The sequence below is a fragment of the Gopherus flavomarginatus genome, chromosome 5 (assembly GCF_025201925.1).
Source record: "Gopherus flavomarginatus isolate rGopFla2 chromosome 5, rGopFla2.mat.asm, whole genome shotgun sequence".
NCBI lineage: Eukaryota > Metazoa > Chordata > Testudines > Testudinidae > Gopherus > Gopherus flavomarginatus.
The window spans coordinates 8,345,781-8,369,606 of NC_066621.1; the positions used below are offsets into that span (position 1 = coordinate 8,345,781).

Consider the following 23,826-nt stretch of genomic DNA (forward strand, 5'->3'; position numbering starts at 1 on the left):
AGAGCAAGAAGCTCCCAAGGGGACACGTTGGGCTTGATGGTATGCCCAGGAGGTCCAAAAGGACCATTGTGGAGGTCCCTGAGCGGGATCCTGCCCTTTATCATGCCTTTGGCTAGCGCCGTCCACGTCTTGGTCATGGACATGGTATCCACTTTCCACTTGGGACGCCCTCAAGTTAGGGCGGGACGGCCAAGATGGAGCCGCCCACTCATGCTGGGTCGCACTGTCCTGCCTTGTTGCCTCGCGCTGTGCAGATGGAGATCGGTGCCACGGTCTTGAACGGTACTGCAACCTGGATCGGGACCAACAGTCGTGTCGGTGCCAAGAGGCAGATCTGGATCTCAACAAAGATCTACGGGCGGAGTGATTGCCAGGATCGACGCCAGGTCGATTGGCGCCAGGATCTGGACCAGTACCAGTTGTACCGGGAAGGAGATCTTCGTGAGGCAGAGCGGCATCACAAGTGCAACCGGCACCAAGATGGTGATCAGTGCCAGGACTACGAGTGGTGCTGTGGATGAGACCAACCTTGAGATCGGCACCGCGACCTGGATTGGGACCAAGATCAGTGCCAACCCCTCTTGTTCTGTGACGGAGGGCACATCATGGAGGGCTTCCCTTCTGAGGGAACAGCCAGCACTGGCGGTACCGAAGGTTGCGCCGGTCCCAGCTCAGTGAACGCAATCAGGTCACGTGTCGTGGAGAAAGTCTCCAGGGTGGAAGGTAGGCTGAGCTCGACTACGGTACACACCGGGGAGCTTATGTGCACCGGACTCAAGGATGCTTCTGGCGCCAGAATCAACAGTGCCCGAGTTGGAGCCTTTGCGAGGCGGTCCGGGACAGGACGCTGCTCCAAGGGAGGCACAGGCGGTGCCGGCAACTGTACAGGAGCAGCAAGTTGCTTGTGCTGCTTCTTGGGTCCCAGAGACATCAAGTGGTGCCACGCTGGTAGCGGTGCTGGAGATGTCCGGTGCCGGGAGTCTTTGCCGGTTCTGGGTTGCGAAGCTGTTGTTTCTAGTGCTGGAGACGCGCTTCGGACCAACAGCACCAGGTCTCGGCGCGGAGCCGAGGACATTGGGCTAAGTGCCACTTCCATAAGGAGCTGCTTCAAACGAAAGTCCCACTCCTTTTTTGTCCAAGGCTTGAATGCCTTATAAATGTGGCACTTATCTGATTGATGGGATTCCCCCAGGCACTTCAAACAGGAGTCGTGGGGGTCTCCCATAGGCATTGGCTTAAGGCAGGCCGAGCACAGTTTGAAACCCAGAGACCTAGGCATGAGCCCGGGTAGGGAGGGATGGGGAGAAATCCCTTACCCCCAATTACTATGTACACTAACCACAATAACTACTATTAACTACAACTAGAAACTACTAACAACTACTCTATAACAACTGTCTACAAGTATAAACAAGCTAAGAGCTAGGGAAGTGGAGATCAGCTAAGCTGCACTCCACAGTTTCAATGACCATCATGGCTGGTAAGAAGGAACTGAGGGGGTGCTGGTTCGGCAGGGGCATATATCTGGCGCCATAAGGGTGCCACTCCAGAGGGCGCCTCAGCCAACCCACCGAGTGTTGCTAGGGTAAAATCTTCCGACGATCGTGCACATGGCGTGCGCACACCTAATTGGAATCAATATGAGCAAGCACTCGAAGAATTCATTTTGCCTGCTACATAAGTGACACCATCAAGCCCAATAACTTGTGGTTGAACTAGTGTGTATCTTTTAGGAAGTCATTCAACCTTGTTTTAAAGAGTCCAACTGATGAGGAATTGAGAATCTTTTTCAGGAGTTAATTATCTTTGCTGTTTTAAAAAACATTATCTCAATTCCAATTTGAATTTTTGTAACTTCAGTGTCTCAGCATATTACCTCTATGCATGAAACCAAGTAGCATGAATCACTGAAACCACAGTATCACAGACAGGTGAGACAAGGCTGAACTCTGCCTGATTAGGCTTTTATGCCATATTTGTCACTGCTGCAAGAGTGCTGGTGTGTGGTTCCATTTTCAAAGAAACTTAGGCCATTATTTAAATGCTGACAATTCTCACTTCTGTACAGCCACTCTAAGGAGCTCCCCATCTAAATGCACCCCAAACCTCTGTGGTCATGCAAAAGAAGACTATGTTAAAACATTTTATTTTTCCATCTTTAGGAATCACATTTGTGAGCTTTGTGGGAGGTTTGGAGTCTACTGCTCTCCCTCCATACGCTTACTGTTCACTGTAATTCCTGAGAGCGCTGTACCTTAGCAGAGTGTTAAAGTCAAGGTGGGTTGTGAAGACATGGATGGAGGAAGCTGCCTCTTTCAAGTGGGATCATGTGCCTTGCCTTCTTGTGCAGCCCTTTGCTTCATACCAAACTGAAATCCAGCCTGCTGGGTGGTGGCCGCTGCATGTAAAGAGTGTGCTGGTTTCAAGTTCTTTCTGAGTAGTGGACTTATGCCAGTGTTTGCTGCTAATTCCAGCCATCCCTGTAGCCTTCAAGGTCACGCAAAGTCAAGCTTAGCTGCATGGCTATTTGATATCCCCCAAAATAAGTAGGTCGGATGAGGCCTATCACTTGTACTTATTTTCCTCACTCTCCAAACAGGCACAACAGAATTTGGAGTATGTGACAATCACACAGCAAGTCCCAGCTCCCATGGGGGCAACTATTGTTGTAAAATTTGGAGCTGAGGGTTGCAATCTGAGCAGAGATGACACAACAGTGAAGCAGCAGGGATGGATGTTAGTGTAAATTAAGCTCATAAGACATTGAGAGAGCTATGTGGAATGTTTAGGTGAAGTTTACTGTAGAACACATTTTATTTCTGGTGCTATACAGAAATCTTTACTCTAGCAGGACTCTGGTCTGGCCCTCTGACTGTTACTGACCACCTCCTGGGATCTAATTGGCTTATGTTGCAGGGTGGGATGCAAGGCCATTTAACTGAACAGGCTCAGCCCATAGCTGAGGAATCTGGTCAATGAATAGCGAATGGCTGAGAGGAATTCTCTCCGGGAATTAGTGCTAATAACTGGCCCAGTGTGCTGGTGAGGACCTACTGTGCTAATTTCATCACATCATTCACAAGCCGGGGTGTGTCTATGAAATTAATGGAAATGTAATATTTCTCTGACAACTTAAGCTGACTTTTGGCTTGCCTGACAAAACTGTCAGCCAAGGGTCCAGATTTGGACACCTCATCTGGCAACAGTGCTCCTAGAGGCAGCAAGACTGGGGCAAAGGATGTTGCTAAAAGCTAAGATCTACCCTAGTGTCTGACAATGTTTCAGCCTCCTCTCTTGTAAGGAGGCCTGTGCTGAGGAGCAGCCAGGAGCAAGCAAGCCTAGCAGGAATTTAGTGCTGGGTTTCTGAGGCCTGTGCCTGGGAAGGCTGCTTATGCTGAGAGTAAATGGCTCACTGGTGATGCAGACCAAAGGCTGAAAAAGTTCACAGCTGGACAAAAATGGAAAGATCACACTTTCATGTTCAGTGTTTCAACTTAACGAAGATTTAATTCTGATTATTGTATCACATAACACATCCCTACTAATGTTTCTTCAGGTGAACCTATCAGTGGAGCTCAGCTGAACTGACTTTTCAGTTTAAAACAGTGAGAGGACTGAGAGATCATAGGAAAAAGAAATAATTTCAGCCTTCAAGGTCATTCTTGGTTTCTGATGTGAATCCTCTGACCTTGACATCCAACCCAAAAACATTTTAAGCAAATGTAGCCTTTATAGGGTAATAATGTGCAGGAGACATTGGTTTTATAGGATTTAAATAAAAGAATCATCCAGACAGTGATGTGGGGTCTGGGTTCCTAAAACAAAGTCTCAGATTTTATTATTTATAAAGCTTAATCAAAGGAGCAGGGATAAAAGGAAGCAGTGCAAGCCCTGGCTTTTGTCAGCAGTCTTCTATATCTCACAATGTCTTAGACCAAGATCATAAAGCCCAGGCCCGAGGAGAGCGCATAGAAATCTCTCTTGATTGACAATGGGGTCTGGGTCATGATGAGGCTCCCAGGTGCTAAGGTAATACAAATAAATAATCATAACATGAGACGGACCATCCCACCATTCTCCTGATTGCCAGCTGCATGTTCATTTGCAGGCAAGTAAAGCAACTCATTTGCCAAGAGTCTTTGGCAAAGGGCAGGTCCCAATGTACCATCATGGAAGATAACTGGAGAGTGTAAAAATCAGTGATATAGTCCAAGAGCCCCTGAGAGTATCTTGATTATAACCCAGCTGAGCATTAACATGAGAAGCAGTGACACCCACAGAACTTGAATGAAATGTTTCTGAAAGGTTCTTTGAGTGACTTGGAAATGATTTGTGAAGGTGCTGGACTGGTGGCACTTCTGTTGTAGGCTTCCTGTGTGACCTTGGATAAATAATTTATTCTCCCTGTCTCAGTTCCCCATCTGCAAAATGTGGATAATACTTCCTTTAGATCATCCAGCTGTTTAGACTGTAAGCTCCTTGGGGTAGTGTCACTATGTGTATGCACAGTGTGTAGCACGATGGGCTCCTGAACTCAGCTGATGTCTCTAGGGGCCACAGTAATGCAAATAATAATAAGGTCTTCTTGCGGGAGAACTGGTCAGTCTGTTTTCTTTTACACAATCACAAGCTGTGTGACTATGACAAGTTTAGCCCTGGATGTTTTGCTTGAGCTGTACTAATTTTAATTGTTTCTTTTAACCTCTTCCCCGATAAATAAAAACAAAGCCAGCAGCTGGGCCCATTACAGACCAGTATTGTCTGCTCCCCCTGTTGCCCAGGCAGCACAGTTCCCCACACTGCTGAGTCAGAAGCTGAAGAGTGATTTTGTCAGCATACTGTGCTGTACGCATTCCAGGTGTTTCTTTAAACAGGAACATCTCTTTAATTCCAGTATTTGCTAAGTCAAATAATATCGGAATAATGTCAACATTTGCCAAGTCAAACGAGCATGATGAATAATTCCAGGAATTGTCTCCTGGTGGCACAGACTCTAAGTTCTGCATTAGCTTTCTGGTACTTCAGGGTCAATAAAGTTAATGCTGGCCTTCGGCTTCACCTGTTTCACTAAGACTGCTCTTGGCTGCAACTTTAAATAGTTCCACATCTGATCCCTCCTCTCCTTTTAGAGAGGGGACTCTGGTTACACAGGGATATAGAGCAGTAAAATTTGTGTTAGGCTGTTGTGCAGCTTCACTCAGCCGCCCGCACTCCCTCACTGCAGTGGTTACTTGGGGCTCCAACAGCTTGTAGCAAAGATGCCACAAGTGAAAGTTGCAGGTAGGTCTAAGAAAAGCCAATGAGGTGAGCAGCCAGAGAGTTCTCTTTGTAAACTGCAAAGTCTCTCTTGATGTGCCCATTATGTCTGGTGATGCAGATGGCAGCAACCAAAGCTTAAAGGGGGTCTCTTGCTTTTTGTTTGGGGATAAAGAGGCAGCTACATGCTATATTGTAGATGGCACAGACACAAGGTGAAATCCTGGCCCCACTGAAGTCAAGGGGAGTTTTGCGGTTGATTTTAATGGAGCCAGGATTTCACATAAGATGTACAGAATGATAGGCCAAATAAGGGAGATGCATGACTGCAAATAAATGCACTGAATTAAATGGCCAGGTGAATGGATTCCACCATGCAGAAGGCAAAGCCAGTGGACAGGTCCCAGAACTAGGACCTGCTGAGCATGTAGAGTGGTGGTAAAGCCAACTGGGCTCAGTCCTAACACTCAACTTGCAGTTGTGCCTGATGCCAGCACCCCAGCTGAAGCCAAATGTCTGGCTGTATCATGAATGTATCTGAAGAGAGAGAGGGTGGGCAAAAAGAATTGGGGCTACTGGAGATTCCCTGTTGTTCTGTCTGGCAAGTAGAGAAGCAATGTGCTCCTGCAGATTTGGACACTGAAGCTGTGATGCTCTTCTCACGTTAAACTAGCAAGAAATGATTTGTGGCTTGGGGAGAACGTGGAGCAGAAACGTGAAGAGTTTGCAGCAAGGGTAAGGAGCTGACTTGGTAGCTTAGGACTGAAAATCCTTCCTGCTCCTCCATTACTCATTAAGCCTCCAGCATTTATCAGACCAGCCTTAGTACCACGGGTCTGCCCGCATCCCAGGTATAGCGAGGTGTGTAAGGCTGTGCTAGGTTAATGGCTCAGCGTACTATAGGGTGACCAGATAGCAAGTGTGAAAAATCAGGACGGGGGTGAGGGCTAATAGGCACTTATATAAGAAAAAGCCCTGAATATCGGGATTGTCCCTATAATGCTAATATTGATGGGAGGGAGATGCATCTGGGGACTTGTGAGAGCTGGTCATCTGTTTGTTTTTATTTTACCTCCAACAGCAGAAGAGAAACATGAATATTACTGGCCCTTCCTTGTGTGGCTGCTGGGGTATGAATCAGACAAATTATCACTAGAAATAGCCAATAGACAAATGACCATGGCAATATCTTAACAGTTCAAGAAGTAGTCATTTCTCAGCAGTACATGCCAGGAAACATCAGTTTTCTCCCAAATCTAACAAGCACCTCACTTCTCTGCTGTGTGACTCATGCTAACCTAGCATTCTCTGGCCACCTCCTGCTCTCACTGCAGTCAATCCACAGACTTGACTGGGACCAAGAGCAGAGCCTTAGTCTCCTTTATCCAGGTCAGGGGGCCACAATGCGCAGCCCCTTGCACCCTCCCCTTCTACTGTGGACATGGTGAGGACAAACTGATCATCTGCAAATGCTGGGAAACCCACACACCCAGTGTCCCCATCTGCCAGCAAGATATGAGCAGAGTAGTGGTTCAGAAGTTGCATTTATTCTGATAATGAGAATGCAACTAGCTACAACAACTCAGTGCATCCCTCAGGTTCACGGCAACTCACCACTGCCTGTCCCTTGTGTCACATAGATCTGGAGCTGCTTATATAGAAAACCAGAACTGCTGAGAAATGGACACAACTCCTGAATTTGCAGTGATGCTGCTGCTGGATGCAGAGTTGAGCATGAGCCTCTTTGCCCCAGGAGCTTGCAGCTGCTGGGAACAAGGTTGCCTCAGCAGCCGTCTCTCAAGGGTGGAACCTTAGAGCTGAAATTCAAATGCTGAGGATAAAATGCTGCTTCCTCCCTGAGGCCATGTCAGAGTAGAAGCTGTGGGTTCAGAGTAGGAACTCCCCCAGTTCAGTTGTTTCTGTCATGCAGTTGGGGCCCAGTCCTGGCACCTCATCACCTGCTCGTTGTACATCCATGAAGTGGTGTTGCATGTGCATATCCCCAGCACAGGCCATCCTCCAGCCTTCTGCGCATCACAGTTCACATCCCTCCTGCCATACATCACATTCATGGGCTGCTCAGCTCCCGTTCATGGGCTGCCCAGGCTCACTGTGGGGCAGTTAGGTCCAGGGAACATTCGCTTTCTGGAGCTGTTCCAAAGTGTCTGTGGCCTGCAGCGGGCCGTGCAGGAGGCCAGACACTGCTTCAACCCCCTAGAAGTGGCTGAGTCCTTGCTAGTGTCTTGCAGCTTTACGTGGCATGTCAGTTGTGCATAGTTATGCTGGCCTCCTGCACAGGCCCCTTTCCCTTCCAGCAATCTCAATTTGCACATTGAGGGGTACAGGAGCTCATTGGTTTGGCTCCCAGGTGGCTGTTTCTGCATGCTCCATTGTTGCTATAACATCTGGTAGCTTAAGGAAACACTTTTCTAGATGTAAGCCAAGGAATGGTTCTGCTGTCGTGGGGACTTTTCTGGCCTAAGTGGTTGCCAATTTTGGCTGGACCTATTCCTGGACAGGGCAAGCCTTAGGGGCAGGCCACCAAGCAACTGCCCAGGGGTGCCATGGACAAGCAGTGATGCACAGATACTTCCCCCGATGTTCTGCTGAGTCCTGCCCCAGGGGGCTGTGAATGGGGGAGCAAGGAGCAACACCAAGCTCTTACACAGCCCAGGAGGGGAAAGTGATCTGGATGCAGGGAGCCGTGAGGCCGGTCCTTGCTTCCCTCTCACAGCCCCCACAGGTGCATGGAGGAGCAGTGTTTGGGGGCAGGGGGGGAGAGCAAGCAGCAATGCCAGCTGCTTCATGCATCCAGGGCAGTTTTCCCACATGGGCGCAGGAGAGGGGTTCAGGGCTTAGGGGCAAAGGGGGCACAATGCAGGGGTTCGGGTGCAAGAGAGGGGCAGGGGTTGGAGATGCAGGCCGCAAGGGAGTGCAGGGTTTGGGGGTGCAGGTGGAGAGTCTATGGGGGCCAGGGACAAAGGGGGGCACCACGCCTGCAGGGGTCAGGAGCACTAAAATGCTAGTTCACCCCAGGTGCCATTTTACCTAAGGCCTGCCCTGTTCCTGGAGGTTTCATCAAGACAAAATCGTTAATGGAAAATTAATTTTTAATTTGTGGACACTGCAGGGCAATCCTGGAGAGTTGGCAATCACATACACCACCCTTGTGGAACTGGCTAGCTAAAGGGTCTGAGTCCTCACTCCTATTCCCTTCACTCAGGAACCCTCCTGCCCTTGAGGGTCCTCCCATGGGGCAGAGTCCTCTTAACCCCGACAAGGCCGGGCCAAGGATCCCTGGGGGGCTGGATCCCAGTCTTGTTGTGGTCACTTAGGACGGCGGCTAGGGTGTCCCCATGGCGGGTGCTCTCCCCGCCCCGGCCATGTCCCCAACCACTGCTCATTATATAGAGTTCAAAGCAAACACGATTGATTAAACAGCAACCAATAAACAAAAAAAGGCAGGGACGCTGTGGGTGGGTTGCCAGTTTTCAGCCAAACACCCGGTTGAGAAAGGGCCCTGCCCAGTGAAAATGAGCGAGTGAGTGGGGGTGGGGAGATGGAGTGAGTGGGGCGGGGCCTCGGGGAAGGGGCGGGGCAGGGGTGTTCGGTTTTTGATTTTGTTTGGTCAGAAAGTTGGCAACCCGGCGCTGCCTTCAGACACTAGGTGGCAGGGCCCTTCCCCCACCGTTGCCCCCTCCCAGTCCGGCCTGTGACACCCCTTGGCTGGTGACCTCGCCCTGCACTGGGCCCTCTGCCTGGGGTCCCCCTCACGCTCCCCAGCTGCTCACCACACTCGGCTCCGGACGGCCCCAGCTCCTGCCTCAGCGCGGCTGCGGCTCTGCCTCCGGCGCAGCTCCCCGGGCCGCCCCTCTGCCCGGCGCGGCTCTGCTCCCGGCCCAGCTCTGCTCTCTGGGCTGCTCCTTTCTGGCTCTGCCCCCGGTCCAGCTCCTGCCCCTGCTTTCCCCTTAGCTCGGCCTTGCAGCTCCAGCGCACTCAGAGGTCGGGACCCCAGGCTCCTAACTCCCTCATTGGCCTGTCTGCCCTGTCAATCGGGCTGACCTGGAGCACTGACCTCTCCCCATTCGCCCTGGGGACTGTCAGTCTCAGGCTCCTGATTTCTCATTGGCTCTTTCCCTTTCCTTTGACACTGGGTGAGGGGCCAGTGCTCCATTAGTCCCATTACGAATAAAGCACTGGCGAGGGCCAACCAAAAACCCCACTGAGTGTCAGTGGGGGGCCAGCAGTCCCCTTACCTAGCGCTTCCAGCCCCATGGCGCGAAACAGGCCAGAAACTCCAGCGGCCCCAGCCTCTGGCCCCAGAGTGTGGAGCACAACCAAATGGCAATGAGGTGTCTGGGGCAGCCAAACGCCAGCGCCATTCATCCCTCATTTGTGGAAGGCCCTGAATGGCACAGAGTAGGACCACCACCAAATCATGTCCATGGCGCTGAGCATAGGCACCAGCTCTCCCAGTTCAGGCTGGATCGTCTTTAGCAAATGTCGAGTCCCACTTGCTCGACAAGGTCCCTGGAGCAGCAGCAGGGAAATTCCTGCTCTCCCAGCCCTACCCTCAGGGTCAAGTGAATATAAAAATAGCCACACCAGGTCAGACCAATGGCCCATGTAGCCCAGTGTCCTGTCTCTGACAGTGACCGGTGCCAGAGGCTATGAACAGAACAGGGCAACTATCACATGCTCCATCCCCTGTCATCCAGCTCCAGCTTCTGGCAGTCCAAGGCTTAAGGATGTCCAGAGCATGAGGCTGAGTCCCTGACCATCTCAGCTAATAGCCCTTCATTACCCTAGCCTCCATGAACTCATCCAGTTCTTTTTTGCACCCAGTTGTACTTTTGGATTTCACAAGAGCCCCTGGCAATGAGCTCCACAGGCTGACTGTGCGTTGTGTGAGGAAGTAATTCCTTGTTGTTGTTTTAAACCTGCAGACTAATAATTTAATTGGGTGACCCCTGATTCATGAGTTATATGAAGAGGTAAATAACACTTCCCTAGTCACTTTCTCCACACCATTCAGGAGCGTATAGTCCCTTGTCATGTTCCATATACCACTTGGGGAGCAGCTCTTCATCCTCATCACTGCCTCCATCCTATCTTGGATGCTGTGTGTAGGTGACATGCGGAGAGCAGCACCCAGCTGGGAGGTCAGGGAGGGGCTTGTGCTAACTCTCACTCTACTCCTGTGTGTTCTCCTACATGCCTGCCCCTTCTGCGTCCACTTCCACTCAGTCCCCTGCCCATGGACTTGTTCCCCGCTCAGCCCCAGCCTTCCCCTCGGCTCTGTATCTGCCCCAAGCAAGCATTGCCTATAGAGTTGGATGAAGTCAGGACTATGGTGACCAGATAGCAAATGTAAAAAATTGGGAAAGGGGTTGGGGTAATAGGTGCCTGTACATGAAAAAGCCCCCAAAATTGGGCCTACCCCTATAAAATCGGGACATCTGGTCACCCTAGTCAGGACAAGTCTCTCGCCCCACTTAGCCCATGACAGGCCCTGAGAGATTAGCATGATGACAATTGCTGTTCCCTTGCTCTCCTGTACTGGGTGGCTGGGACACGCAGTCCTGCTGGGAGATGAAGTGCAGGCAGAAGGGACCAAAGCTGAGTTTTGCTCTGCCAGATGAGTATGGGGGTTGGAGCACCTCATCCTGCTCGGTGGGAGGAGTCCTGCCTTGTCATGGGTGGCTGGGTGCAGACTGGCCAGGTCACCAGGGCACCTTCTCCCTGCAGAGATGGATGAGGCAATGCGCTTCTTCGCTGAGAAGGTCTTTGCCTCTGAGGTGAAGGATGAGGACAGCAGGCATGAGATCTCACCTTTTGACGTAGAAGAAATCTGCCCCATCTTGCACCATGAAATGAGGGAGCACATGATCCACCAGGAGACCACAGCCACGGCTGACAAGCGGTGAGAGCTGGGTGGGGGGCAGTAGGCCTGGGGCACTGTGGGGATAGACAGGCTGAAAGCTTCCCACCTCTGACACCTGTCCTGGCCCTGCTAGCCCCCAGCTGTGGGCCCTGCCCTGCCTCTGCGTGCCCTTATACCAGGAGAAGAGGATGGAAACTTTAACTATGGCTTGGGAATATCTCAGTGAACCCCCTGGGACAACCTGGGCTGGCCACTGTCTGTCTGGCTAGAGGTTCCCTGGCCATGGCCATGGCGAGCCTCCTGGACAGCTCATGCTGTTTGTTTCCAGCTGCTCTATCACATTACATGCACAAGCAGCCTTCCTGCCTCCAGCACACACTCCTCCATAGATGCTGGTGTCTGGTGGCCCCAGGAGTGTTGTCCTGTCGTAAGAGATGGGTATTTCCTGTGAAAGTGTTTGAAAGACCTGACTGACTCCGGCCATACATCCATTAAGCCTGTCTGTCCAGTTGCTCTGTGCTGCAGGTCTCATCATGCTGCCTGAGCATCGCCCACAGGCTGGTGCTTTCAGCCACTGCTCCCCAGAGATGAGTGCTGGGTTGGGCCTCGAGATGAGGGACCTGGTCCAGGCTCCACCACAGATGCCCTGTGTGCCCTTGGGCCAATCACTTAGCTTTACCGACCTTGCCGCACAGGGGGCAGAGGGGCAACCCCCACTAGTGACTGTGAGGCATTCAGAGACTGTGGTGACAAGGGCCATGCAAGTACTCAGACAGCGTCCAGTTATTCCAGACAATAATCTAGGATTAGTGTCAAATTAAAAGTTGCAAACCCCTGCTATGGCTGGAAACATCATGAAGCTCTGACTTCCGGAGAGCCAAGTTTGTGGGACCAAAGCTTCTGCTGCAGCCTCTGCCTCCCCCACCCCACCCTTTGGCAGACCTGGGACAGGAGCGGGAACATGTCCCTCGCCAGCCAGGCTATCCCATGGCTTGGCCCAGGGAGACAAACAGCATCTGGGATGGCCAAGGCATTGGATTGTACTGTCCTATCTGTGCAGACAGCCCAGGTTTGCGCTGAAACAGGAAAGGACATGCTGCTAATTGCACTATTTCCCTTTGAACACCTGGGCTTAGCCCTTTGACCCCTAGAGCTGGGCAGGGCCTGCCATGGCTGCAAGGCACATGATGCTGCCAGTGCCCAGGCTGAGGTGGTCCCCGCCTCCTTCGCAGGAAGAAGCGGATTTCCCTGAAGACAATTGCACTGGCTCTGCCCATTGCTGAAACTTCTGCAACCAAACTATCCACCATTGAGGAGTTCATCGCTGCCTCACCACTGTACCAGTCTGTGCCCGACTTCCAGCGTGTGCAGATCACAGGGGACTATGCCTCAGGGGTAAGTTCCAGTGTGCCTCGCTCCCTCCCACATCTTAGCGCCATTTGCTCTCCTGGTCTCCCCCTCCATGTCCTCTGCACTCCTCTCTCCTGGCTGCTTGCCTCAATCCCTGCTGTCACCTGGGAGCTGGGAATGTGCACATGAGTACCCCTTGTTTAAATGCATAGGACAGGCCACTTCTCCCAGCTCAGTCTGGGTAGATGGCAGCACCCTGCTAATTCCCTACTGATCCCAAAGGTGCAAGCCAATGTATGTGGCAGAGAAACTCATGGGCTCTTCTCAGTGGGATGGCTGGGAAGGCACAGGGCCCTTGTGGCCCCTCAAGAAGAGATGCTGGAGGGTGGCAGATGGAACAGTTGATGAGACCCCTTAGTACCTCCAGCCAGTCACCAGGCCAGGACAGGGGGGCAGAAATGCAAGGCTGTGACTGTGCATTCGCTGAGCTCTGTCACCGTGTGAATTGCGTGCACGCACCTGTTTCAGTGACTGCCTGTGGAGAATCACAGAGAGGCCCCTTTCACCTCAGCCCCCACCATGCGCAGATGCAGCCCCACCATCTTGGATCAGCTTGGGGCCAAGCAGCAAAAGCAGGGGCCATTACAGGATGGGGTGGGTTACAGGTTCTTCTGGCAACACAGTCCCCAGTGCACTGAGATGGCTGCTCCAGAATCACTCCCTAGCCATGGTCCCAGCCAGTCACTGCAGCTGCTGGGTAGTAATCCCCTGCTCCTGTCGATCGCCAGAGACCTGGGCTCACCTCCCGGGGCTGCCCACACAACACTTGCCTTCTGCAGTAAATTAGATGTGCCAGATCAGTTGAAATTGAAGCGGGACCAGCTTGTGCTCCTAAAATAGCCCCTGCAGCACCCTAGGTTGCAGCTTCAGAGTGAGATGTCAGATAGCAGCTGGGAGTTGCGCCTCAGGACAGTGCCTCTAATGGCTTGTCCTGACCTCTGGGGCTTTCCTTCTATCTCAGCAAGGACCTTTCCCATTGGCCCTGGCCACTGAGCTGCACACAATGCTGTCAGCCAGGCTGAAAGGGCAGGGCTTGGAGAATGGCTGCCAGGCTGACTGCTTGGGCCAGGCATGTGGGGGGCGGGCTCCAGGGGAACCCAGGCCTTGCCTTGATTCAGCTGTTCTCCAGTACGTGCACAGCAAGCATGTCTGTCTGTGCATCCCAGCAGGGCCAGGAGCTCCCACAGGCCCAGGGCAGGCCCCCACATGCTGCACACACCAATGTCCTCAACAAAGAACTCTTGCAGGTCACAATTGAGGATTTTGAAGTTGTCTGCAGAGGCCTCTACCGGGCTTTGTGCATCCGGGAGAAATACATGCAGAAATCGTTTCAGAGGTTCCCCAAGACCCCGTCCCAGTATCTGCGCAACATAGAAGGCGAGGTTTGGCAAGCCGATGATGGGCATGGCCCAGGTACCTAGCAGCCATGACTTCCAGGGTAACTCACAACCAGCACAAACAGGAAGCCTTTGAAGAACAGCTGGGGAGCCCAGGGCTGTGCAGGCGAGGGGGTGTCCCCGATAGCAGTGCCTGGGGTGCTGAACCTGCATCTATCTGGAGGAAATGACTCCTGTTGTTGAGGCTACAGGAATGCAGCCTCACCAGCTTGGAACCAGTCTCCTGCAGAGACTGACCCCATGATGTGAGGGGAATGGAGCCCCTCTGAATGCCTTAACTCTGCCACGCTCCCAGTGGGATGAGAAGGTACCCTGCTGCCTTGTGAACCATCTTCCGCTGGCGCTCACACTGGAGTGTGACTTGTCCTGTCTCGCCTGGTGTGATTCCTCCCAGGATGCTGTGAGGTTGAGGAAGGGATCTGTCCCCTGCTGAGTGCAGCAAGCTTGGCCACAGCAGCTAGGAAGGCACTATGTGAAAACAGATCTCTTGTGGCTGCGGGGTCCCCCACATACACTTGTTCATTTCCATGCCCCAGATCCCTCCAGGGCTGTCAGAGCTCCACCAGCAATTTGTGTCTCTGGGCAAGCGGTGCTCTTGCTCAGGCCTTGCGGGCCTGGAGAAACTCAGCATCCAGAGAGCTGGGATGCCAGCTCCAACACCGGAGAGGCAAGGAGCAGTCCAGGCACTGGGGCAGGGAAGGGTCCCCATAGGATCACATTGGCAGCAGTAGCCTGTGTCTGTCTGGGCCCCATGCTGAGCACTCATTGGCCTGGCCTTGGGTTCCAGGGTGTGCTACCTGTGTTCATGAGCAGGCCGGTGCTGACTCTTCCCTCAGCCCTGGAGTACAGCCATGTGGCAGAGGCTGGCCTGCCAGGCCCATTGCTTACCTGCACTCTGCCTTCGGGACAGTGTTCAGCCCCCCTGTGAAGGAGGGTGAGGACCCTTTCCGGTCGGACAATCTGCCCGAGGACCTGGGCTACTGCGTCTGCATGCAGAGCGGTGTGGTCTACGTCTATGCCGACACAGCGGCTGCCAGACGAGGGAAACCCAAGGACCTGCCCTACCCCAACCTCGAGGACTTCCTCGATGACATGAACTTCCTCCTTGCCCTGATTGCACAGGGACCCATGTAAGTGCCCAGCCAGGCCCCTGCCCTGTCACACAGAGGGATGTCAGGGGGCCCCAGTCCAGCTGTGCTCCAGCACTGCCAGGGTCTGTGCACTGCAGAACTTTGCAGCCCTCAGGCAGGACACCAGCTCCCACTTCATTCAGAGGGGCTGGCCAGGCCCCCAGGAATACCTGCCAGGCCCCTGGTGCCCAGAGGAGCCCAGCCCTGCTGCAGACCTCCATGGCTGAGCCCCCTCTAGGACTGAAACCTGGCCTGGAGGAGTTTGTCAGGATGCTGTCACTGCCCAGCCACTGGCACTATAGGATTCAGGTCATTACAGCAGGAATTTCATGACATATGTGAGCTGCGTGGCAGCCGTGCCCTTGTTTGCACCACCTGTAGCATCCCCAGGTCCCGTGCACTCAGCTGGGCCTGAATGCACCTGGGTTCTGACCCTTTGTCTCTGTCAGGAAAACCTACGCTCATCGGCGTCTGAAGTTCCTCTCCTCCAAGTTCAGTGTGCACGAGATGCTGAATGAGATGGAGGAGCTGAAGGAGCTGAAGAACAACCCTCATCGGGATTTTTACAACTGCAGGAAGGTGAGGGCCTGGGACAGATGCACAGACATTGCTGGCCTGTCAGATGGGCTGAGCCAGGGGCATGCAGGATCTGCCTTGACTCCTTCCGCCATAGGGCAGGGGGTGCAGGCGCTGGTGCTGCTTAGGCAGCTTTCCCCATCTCGCACCTCTCTATGGGGCAGCACAAGCTGTTGTGACCCCTGAGCTGGCCCTGGGTCACCCCCGGAGGCGTGAGTGTGCAGAGATGTGGCTGGGGTGCAGGCACAGGGTGTACCCCCTGCTAGCCCCTAGTAGTTACCATCGCTTACTGGGATCCAGGCTGATGTGCTCCCTGATGCCAGGGTAGACTTGCTATGGCTGCAGTCAGTGTCAGCAGCATTCCGTTCTACGGGCCCAGCTGCCCGGCCTCCTAACCACCTGGCCCTTGGCTAGACTGATGGCTCCCCTCTGCCTCGCAGGTGGACACCCACATTCATGCTGCGGCCTGCATGAACCAGAAGCACCTGCTGCACTTCATCAAGAAGTCGTACCGTGTGGACGCGGAGAGGGTCGTGTATGACGCCAAGGGCAAGAAACTCACCCTGAAGCAGCTCTTCCAGCAGCTCAACATGCACCCCTATGACCTGACGGTGGATTCCCTGGATGTTCACGCTGTGAGTCTGTTGGCCTCTGCTGTAAGACGTCCCATGCCTGCCCTCCCGCAGGGCCATGTTCTCACATGACCCATGGGCACCCTCACCTACTTCTTCTAGGGACACTCCATCACATGCCTTCTGTCACCCGGGACCCCTCCCCAGGCACATACTGCACCAGCTCTGTCCCATGGCAGGGTGGCCAATGTTCTTCTCTAGAATTGGGGTTAACCCTCTGCTCTCCAGCGAGGCCTTAGTCCATTGCATCCTGCCCCTTTAGGTCCATGAAGCATTATCTGCCCTCGGCTTTGACCCTGATTTGCACCCCAGGGGCGCCAGACCTTCCAGCGCTTTGACAAGTTTAATGACAAGTACAACCCGGTGGGAGCCAGTGAGCTGCGTGACCTCTACCTGAAGACAGAAAACACCATCGACGGCGAGTACTTTGCCACACTCATCAAGGTGAGTGGGGGGGGGGGATGGGCGGGACACAAGGGGCACGCAACGCAGCAGGAAGGGGCCTGTGTGCCCACAGTATGCCAAGTTCCAGCCATGTGAGTGGGGCACACGTGACCACCTGCACCCTTGCATCTGCAGGAAGTCGGCTCTGACTTGGAGGATGCGAAGTACCAGCACGCGGAACCCCGCCTGTCCATCTATGGGCGCTCGCCGGAGGAGTGGCCCAAACTGGCCAGCTGGTTCAACAGGCACAGGGTCTACTCCCCCAACATGAAGTGGATGATCCAAGTGCCCAGGATTTAGTACGTGCCATGGGGTGAGATTCCGGGTGTTGGGGCAAGGCTGGCGGGAGCAGGAACATACTGACTTACTGACGTGGCAGCTGTGGGGCATCTGTAGAGGGGCCACAGGAGGAGGTGTTCTGTCCATGCTGGGAGCTGTGCAGCTCTCCTGCTGGAGGCTAACCCTGGTCTCTGTCCCCAGCGACGTGTTCAGGGCCAAGAACTTCCTCCCCCACTTTGGGAAGATGCTGGAGAATATTTTTGTGCCTGTGTTTGAAGCGACAATCAGTCCTCAGGCCAACAAGGAGCTGAGCGTATTCCTGCGACACGTGAGTGCTGCACAGAGAGGCCTGGGCCTGACGAAGTGCTGAGGGGAGGGGTGGTGCCTCTGGGGCTCAAACCCCACCACTATCTGCCATACTGGTAAGCTCGGCATTAGCACCGAGCCCTCCCTCACAGGTCAGGAAAGTCGGCCTTCCACCTCCCTGCTCTGGCCCCAACCAGAAAAATGGGTTGGGGTTGGGAAGTGGCAGGAGAGGGAGGCCTGTGAGATGAGCGAGCAAGCTCCCTTCTGAGTTGCCTGGTGCTAGGCCATTAAGAGGGGCCCAGGCTAGCGGGTGGAGCCTGGCACCCCTCCTGCTCTGCATGTGCCAGGCTCTGCATGGGGTTCTGAGCAGGGTGGGCAGGGGATGTGCTGGGGGAGCTGGGACCCTCCTGCACTGCATGTGCTGTGGTGCTTGGGGTGAGGGCGGTGTCAGGCACACAGTGCCGTGTGTCCTGGGTAGGGGAGATGGGTGTCCGAGGTTGCTTAGCCCATGAAGAGGGAGGTGATGTCTGGCTTTGCTCACAGCACCCACTCAATTGGGAGAGCCCTAGGAGCCAGGGGAGGGCGGTGGGCCTGACCCATTCCTGTCTGCTTGCGCCAGCAGATCACTGGCTTTGATAGCGTGGACGACGAGTCCAAGCACAGTGGGCACATGTTTTCCACCAAGAGCCCCAAGCCGGACAAGTGGAGCCATGAGAAGAACCCGTCCTACACCTACTACCTGTACTACATGTACGCCAACATCACGGTGCTCAACAACCTCCGCAGGTGGGTCACTGCATGGGGGATCTGTGCTGCTGGTGCTCTCTGGTGGGGACCTTGTTCATGGGCTGTGACCAGGTCCTAGTGGGGACCAGCTGTGGTCACTCAGTTAGGGCAAGGTGCAAAGATTGGGCTAGACAATCCCCATAAAGCTGGTGGATATTCCAATACTTAGATTTATCAGGCCAGCATAAACCAGCTTCTTTACTACCTTAACGGTGACACAGAAGTCCAAACAACACAATTCCCTTAAAGCAAGGGTTCTCAAACTGGGGGTTGGGATCCTCAGGGGGTCATGACGTTATTATGTGAGGAGTTGTGAGCTGTCAACCTCCACCCAAACCCTGTTTTGCCTCCAGCATATATAATAGTGTTAAATATATTAAAAAGTGTTTTTAATTCATTAGGGGGTGGGGATCCAACTGAGGCTTGCTATGTGAAAGGGGTCACCAGTACAAAAGTTTGAGATCCACTGCCTTAAAGTAATCCAGTCTCAGGCCTCCATCTGGGTACCCATGTCAAATATGATGAAAATGACTGTAAATCTTATTTCATCATATAAAATAAAAGGTTCTACCTATGCCAAAGGATCAGACACATTACCTCCCAGGTTATTGAATATTCCAGATCTTACCTAAATACACACTACAGACAATTCTTAATAACTAAACTAAACTTTGTTCAAAAACAAAAGAGAGAGTGTGGGGTTAAAAGATCAATATACATACAGACATGAGTTCAGTTCACTGATGTTCAGATTAATCGCATAGATGGTGAGCTTTGTAGTTTCAAAGAGTTCTTTCAGAAATAGTTCATAGGTTATAGTCCAATATCCAAAGATCATATTCAGGGTGTACCAGCATAACTGGGACCTCAGTCTTGGGACTCTAACTTCCCCTGATGAAGCCTAAGCAGATCTGAAATGTCAGAATCGGGACCCAAGGATCTTTTATACAATTTCATGTCTTTTGACAAGTTGGAATTTGAAAGGTAATTAGCATGACTTTGAAGGAGGTCCATCACCAGTACTTAGCTATAGAATTAATATAAGGCAATTTGCTTGTTCCTCCATCATTCACAGATTATTTGCTATACATTTCAAAGAGAGATGAATACAGAGATATCCCGTGTTTACAATTCATTTAAATTATAGGATGTTCTTTTGAGCTCTGAATTATCAGAATACAGCATAGACAGGGACTGTTGATTACATTGTGGACCTTACTCATACATATGTAACTACACAAAAACACAAACATTATCTCCTCACAGTGTCTTTTGAGGGTTATTTATTTTGCAGGATGTTTAACCCTTTCTAGCCATGCATCACATGGGCATTGCGCCCCATATGGAGGGAGGGGATGTTGGCTGTGAGTTGCCTCTGGCAGAAGCACAAAGGGACCTGTGTTCGTGCTGTGCAGGCGGTGCAAAGGCAGATCTGCTGGGGTCTGTGCTTCCAGGGTGGAGATTGGCCAGTGGGGGAGCCCAGAGCCAGGCATTTTTGAAGCTTCCTTGATAGCGGGGAGACATGAGCAATTGTGGGCAAACACCTGGGCTCAGCTGAGACTGTCCCTTGAACCCAGTCTGAACGCACTAGGGAGAATAAAGGGCAAACACTGAGGCCTGGGCCTGGGCTGGGCTGGGCTCTGGGAGTCCTCTCCCTGGGAGCGGGTCTAGCTGGGCTCTGGGGGTCCTGTCCCCGGGAGCAGGTCTGGCTAGGCTCTGGGGATCTCGGCCCTGGGAGAGGGTCTGACTAGGCTCTGGGGGTCCCTCCCTGGAAGTGGGCTTCCAACTCAGCTTCAGCTCCCACCTAGCAATGCCCTCCTACTCCCTGCATTAGCCCCATGTTTAGGTGCTGGAACTAGGGGTGCTGGGGGTGCTGCTGCAGCTCCTGGCTTGGAGAGGTTTCCATCATACACAGGGGTTACTGTATTGCTGTCTATACATAGGGAACGCGGCATGAACACCTTCCTGTTCCGACCCCACTGCGGGGAAGCCGGGGCCATCACCCACCTGCTCGCAGCCTTCATGACAGCAGATAATATCTCCCATGGCCTGAACCTAAAGAAGGTGAGTATGGGGGAGAGTCGCTTAATGTCATTCCCTCCTGCCCCCGCCCCCACTCTTATGAGCTGCATGGCTCCAGCGGTGCAGGGGGTTGGTCTGGCCAAGGCCCATCTTCACAGCCAATGCCAGTGGCTCTTGCTTCATACCCTCCCACTGGCCCTGCAGGGCTGGGGCCCGCACGCAGACATTAAGTGACTTGCCCAGACCAACCTGGAGGTGTGTGTGGCAGGGCTGGCAATTGAATCTAGGTTTCCTGAGCCCCAGTCTGGTGCCATAGCCCCACTCCACATGACTTTTACACACTGAACTGTAATATGCTGTCCCATGTCACTCAAACACAGCCCCCCACCTGGAGCACTACGTGTTCCCCAGCACTGAGATCCCTGCTCTGGGCCGTCTGCTTGGAGAAAATGCTGAGGAGGTGGGAATCTGTGCTTGCAGGGTGCACAGACCATGGAGGAACCAATTGGCTTAAGCCAAGAGCAAAGCCCAGATCTACTCTCTGTGGTTTTATGGGACAGTGACTGACCCTCCCCTTCTCAGAAAGCAGCCATGAGCTCTGCCTCCCATTTCTCTTTGCCAGGGCATGGAAGGGTTGGGCTGTAGGTAGTGGAGAAGCAGCAGCATCTGCCACCGCCCTGCTCCCCACCTCTGTCCTGAAGACGGACACGCTCTTCCTTTCAGAGTCCTGTGCTGCAGTACCTGTATTTTCTTGCCCAAATCCCCATTGCTATGTCCCCGCTCAGCAACAACAGCCTCTTCCTTGAATACGCCAAAAACCCGCTGCTGGACTTCCACCAGAAAGGCCTGATGGTCTCTCTCTCCACAGACGATCCCATGCAGTTCCACTACACCAAGGTATGGTGCCAGCGCAGGCCTGGGCATGGAAATACCATTCAGGGTCCTTCCATTGCACTTCAGTATGGGGACATGGGAGCTATTTGTACAGTACCCAGCACAATGGGGCCCTGCTCTGAGAGGGCCCTGGGCACTGCTGTAACAGAGTAATGGGAATGCCTGCTGCACCCCCATAGGCACAGAGCTGTGAAGCAGGCACTGGGAGGAATCTGTCTGCAGGGCCAGCTGTTGGTGCAGCACTGTGCATGCTCCTCTCCCCCGATATGATTCTTGTGTTGCTCTAGGAGCCCCTGATGGAGGAATATGCCATTGCTGCCCAAGTCTTCAAACTCAGCACCTGTGACATGTGTGAGATTGCCAGGAACAGTGTCCTGCAGTGTGGTCTGTCCCATGAGGTATGTCTGTCTGTCTGCCACATCTCCCTGGGGGAGGGACCACCTGCTCAGCAGTTCGCTAGTGGCCTGGCAGTGAGGATGTCCCTTCCTGCAGCTGTCTCCATGTGTGCATCAGAGTGGGTGGGGGAGCTGGAGCGATGGCTCTGCCTGTTCGGAGAGTGACACCTCAGACCTGGTGCTAAAGGGAATTTGAGACACAGAAGCAGCTTCTCTGGGAGGCTGCAGAGGCCTGCCAGCGCTAACCTGTGCACAGCATGGGCAGCCGGGATCCTGCAGAGGGAAGCTGTCAGAGGGAAATGAGGGCATAGATCCATGCAGTGCCTTTCATTCTGCTCCCTTGTCTCTGCCAGGAGAAGACCAAATTCCTGGGGGAGAATTACCTTGAGGAGGGGCCCCAAGGCAACAACATCTGGAAGACAAATGTAGCTCAGATCCGCATAGCCTATCGCTATGAAACCTGGTGCTACGAACTCAACCTCATTGCAGAGGGGCTGAAAACCACGGAGTAGATCCCCAAACCTGCCTGGACCCTGATGCCTCCTCCACTTTGTCAGGGCCTGGGGCAGCCCAGAGCCCCACCCATGACTGCCCTTTGCTTTCTTGTGGCAGCAGCACTGGGAGATCATGTCCTTTCTCTATGATGTTATTAGCCCTGGATGTTCAAAAATCACTAGTCAGGCCCTGAAAATCATGAGATTTTTAACAAATAATAAAGCTGGATTCTTTTTCTTTGCTGTGTGGTTTCTGGGTCACTTGGTGTCATGTTTTCAGGTATTTCTCTGTAGCCATGAGGGCTGGAAATATACTTTTTGCAAGCAAAAGGTGAGAATCTCTCTTAATCACAGTACTCCAGGAGCTGGAGCTTTAATTAAAAAAATCAGATATTGTGATTGGCGAATAAATCACCAGAGGTGGCAACACAAATTCTGACTGTTCAGATATTCACAAATCAGAAGCAAATGACTCAGCTCCAGCCTTCTACAAGTGCTGTATCAATGCTGTATGTGAAGTACCTCCCAGCCCTGCGACAGGCTGTACTGCACCAGCTCACATTGTGTGGATAAGCCTATTCTGAGGGAATCAGCCCTGCAAAGCTTGAAGCCGCCCATCCTCTTGGCAAGTGCTGACAGTGAGGGGGCACGAACAAGGACCACATCAAGGCTATACTAGCTCTGTCCCTTGGAGCCCATGTAAGCAATATGCCAGAAGGCAATAGCAGCCCTGCATGGATGGGAGTCAGGGAAGGGTGGAGCTGGCAGGCATCCATTCTCTCTCACACACACATGAGCATGTGCTGGAGGTGTCTGGGTGGGGGACTGGCTGAACTGTGTTGCCCTGAGCCAGTGACAGGAAGAAATTTGCTCTCACTGGACTGAAAGACAAATTGAGTAGCCAGTGAATCCCAGGTGGTAGCCAATAACTGGCCTAACTCCCACTAGTCCATTTTTGTTCAGAAGCTGTTACTCAGCACCCTAAGTGTGAAATGGTCAAATTCTTTCCTTGCCTTTGTAAGCCTCAGCCCAGGTTGTTAGCAGATAGCCTAATATCCCAACTATGAGCCGTCCCCCCAATGGTTTAAACAGCTGCTGTTTTCTCTCTCAGCTGTCATCAGTACACAAATGCCCTTTCTCTGTTAGTCTCATCTACCTAGCTAAATTCTTACTTTGATCATGACATCGCCATGACTTATGGCTGTGTTGAATGGGCACAAGAAATACCATTAAAAGGTAAACTGCAGCCGGAATCGTATCAGTACTGGTTGTTGCCTTGCTTCAGCCCCTACTATTCTATTGCAGTAGCACCTAGGATCCCTCGTCATGGACCAGTCCCCCACTGTGCTAGGTGCTGTACAAACACAGAACGTAAAGATGGTCATGTCTGGAAATAAATCTTTCACTAGGTGGCTGAAGGCTGAAATTGCTCTGTTCATATCAGTGGTACGTAACGAAGGTTAGAACATAATCAAGCACATACGGATCTGCTGCCATACCCCATCATCATTACTATTTGTAGACCCATAGCATGCAAAGGCTCCCCTTGTGATGGGCACTGCACAGCCAGAGTATGTCAGTTTGTTAGTTTGACCATGTGCTTGATTGTTTGTTTGAGAAGTGTGAATTGGGAGTGGTTTGTTCCTGGTTGGCCTTGAATGGCCCTGACTGTTATAAAAAAGCAGTCAGCAGCGAACCAGCTGAGCAGCGAACAGTGGAGGCTAACAGAGGGAGTTTGCCTGGGGAGAGCCCACTGAGGCTTTCATCTCGCTGGCTTCTGTGAGTTGCTGCAACAGCTGAGGAAGCTCTTAGAAGGAAGAAATTATGGCACGTGAGCGTTCAGCTGATGTAACCTGCTCAGGTTGTGCCATGCGTGTCTTTCTTCCACAGGACAGAAGCGACTTTCGCTGTACAAAGTGCA

General features: G+C 52.7%; 2 protein-coding genes across 2 annotated transcripts in view; both read left to right on the forward strand.

The window, feature by feature from the left end:
- The window catches only part of NRAS (NRAS proto-oncogene, GTPase), a 90,383-nt gene extending 79,295 nt beyond the window's left edge, over nucleotides 1–11,088 (forward strand). The window contains exon 6 of the mRNA XM_050954412.1: nucleotides 11,005–11,088. The gene's annotated coding sequence lies outside the window, so the exon portion shown is untranslated. The remainder of the gene's footprint in view (nucleotides 1–11,004) is intronic.
- AMPD1 (adenosine monophosphate deaminase 1) lies at nucleotides 5,089–22,143 on the forward strand. The gene is made up of 15 exons (XM_050954301.1): nucleotides 5,089–5,280; nucleotides 11,005–11,179; nucleotides 12,373–12,535; nucleotides 13,798–13,963; nucleotides 14,858–15,077; nucleotides 15,527–15,656; nucleotides 16,094–16,288; nucleotides 16,598–16,729; nucleotides 16,865–17,028; nucleotides 17,210–17,336; nucleotides 17,937–18,100; nucleotides 20,044–20,164; nucleotides 20,846–21,019; nucleotides 21,304–21,414; nucleotides 21,765–22,143. Exons 1-15 carry the CDS (start codon nucleotides 5,259–5,261, stop codon nucleotides 21,921–21,923), a joined length of 2,223 nt encoding a protein of 740 aa, XP_050810258.1. The 5' UTR covers nucleotides 5,089–5,258; the 3' UTR covers nucleotides 21,924–22,143.
- Nucleotides 22,144–23,826: the final 1,683 nt, after the last annotated feature.

Excerpts from the sequence above, each read along its gene's own strand:
- AMPD1 (XM_050954301.1), top strand. The coding sequence starts at position 5,259 with ATGCCACAAGTGAAAGTTGCAG. Across the intron at positions 16,289-16,597 it reads ATTCCCTGGATGTTCACGCT|GGGCGCCAGACCTTCCAGCG; the intron begins GTGAGTCTGTTG and ends TTTGCACCCCAG. Across the intron at positions 17,029-17,209 it reads ATCCAAGTGCCCAGGATTTA|CGACGTGTTCAGGGCCAAGA; the intron begins GTACGTGCCATG and ends CTCTGTCCCCAG.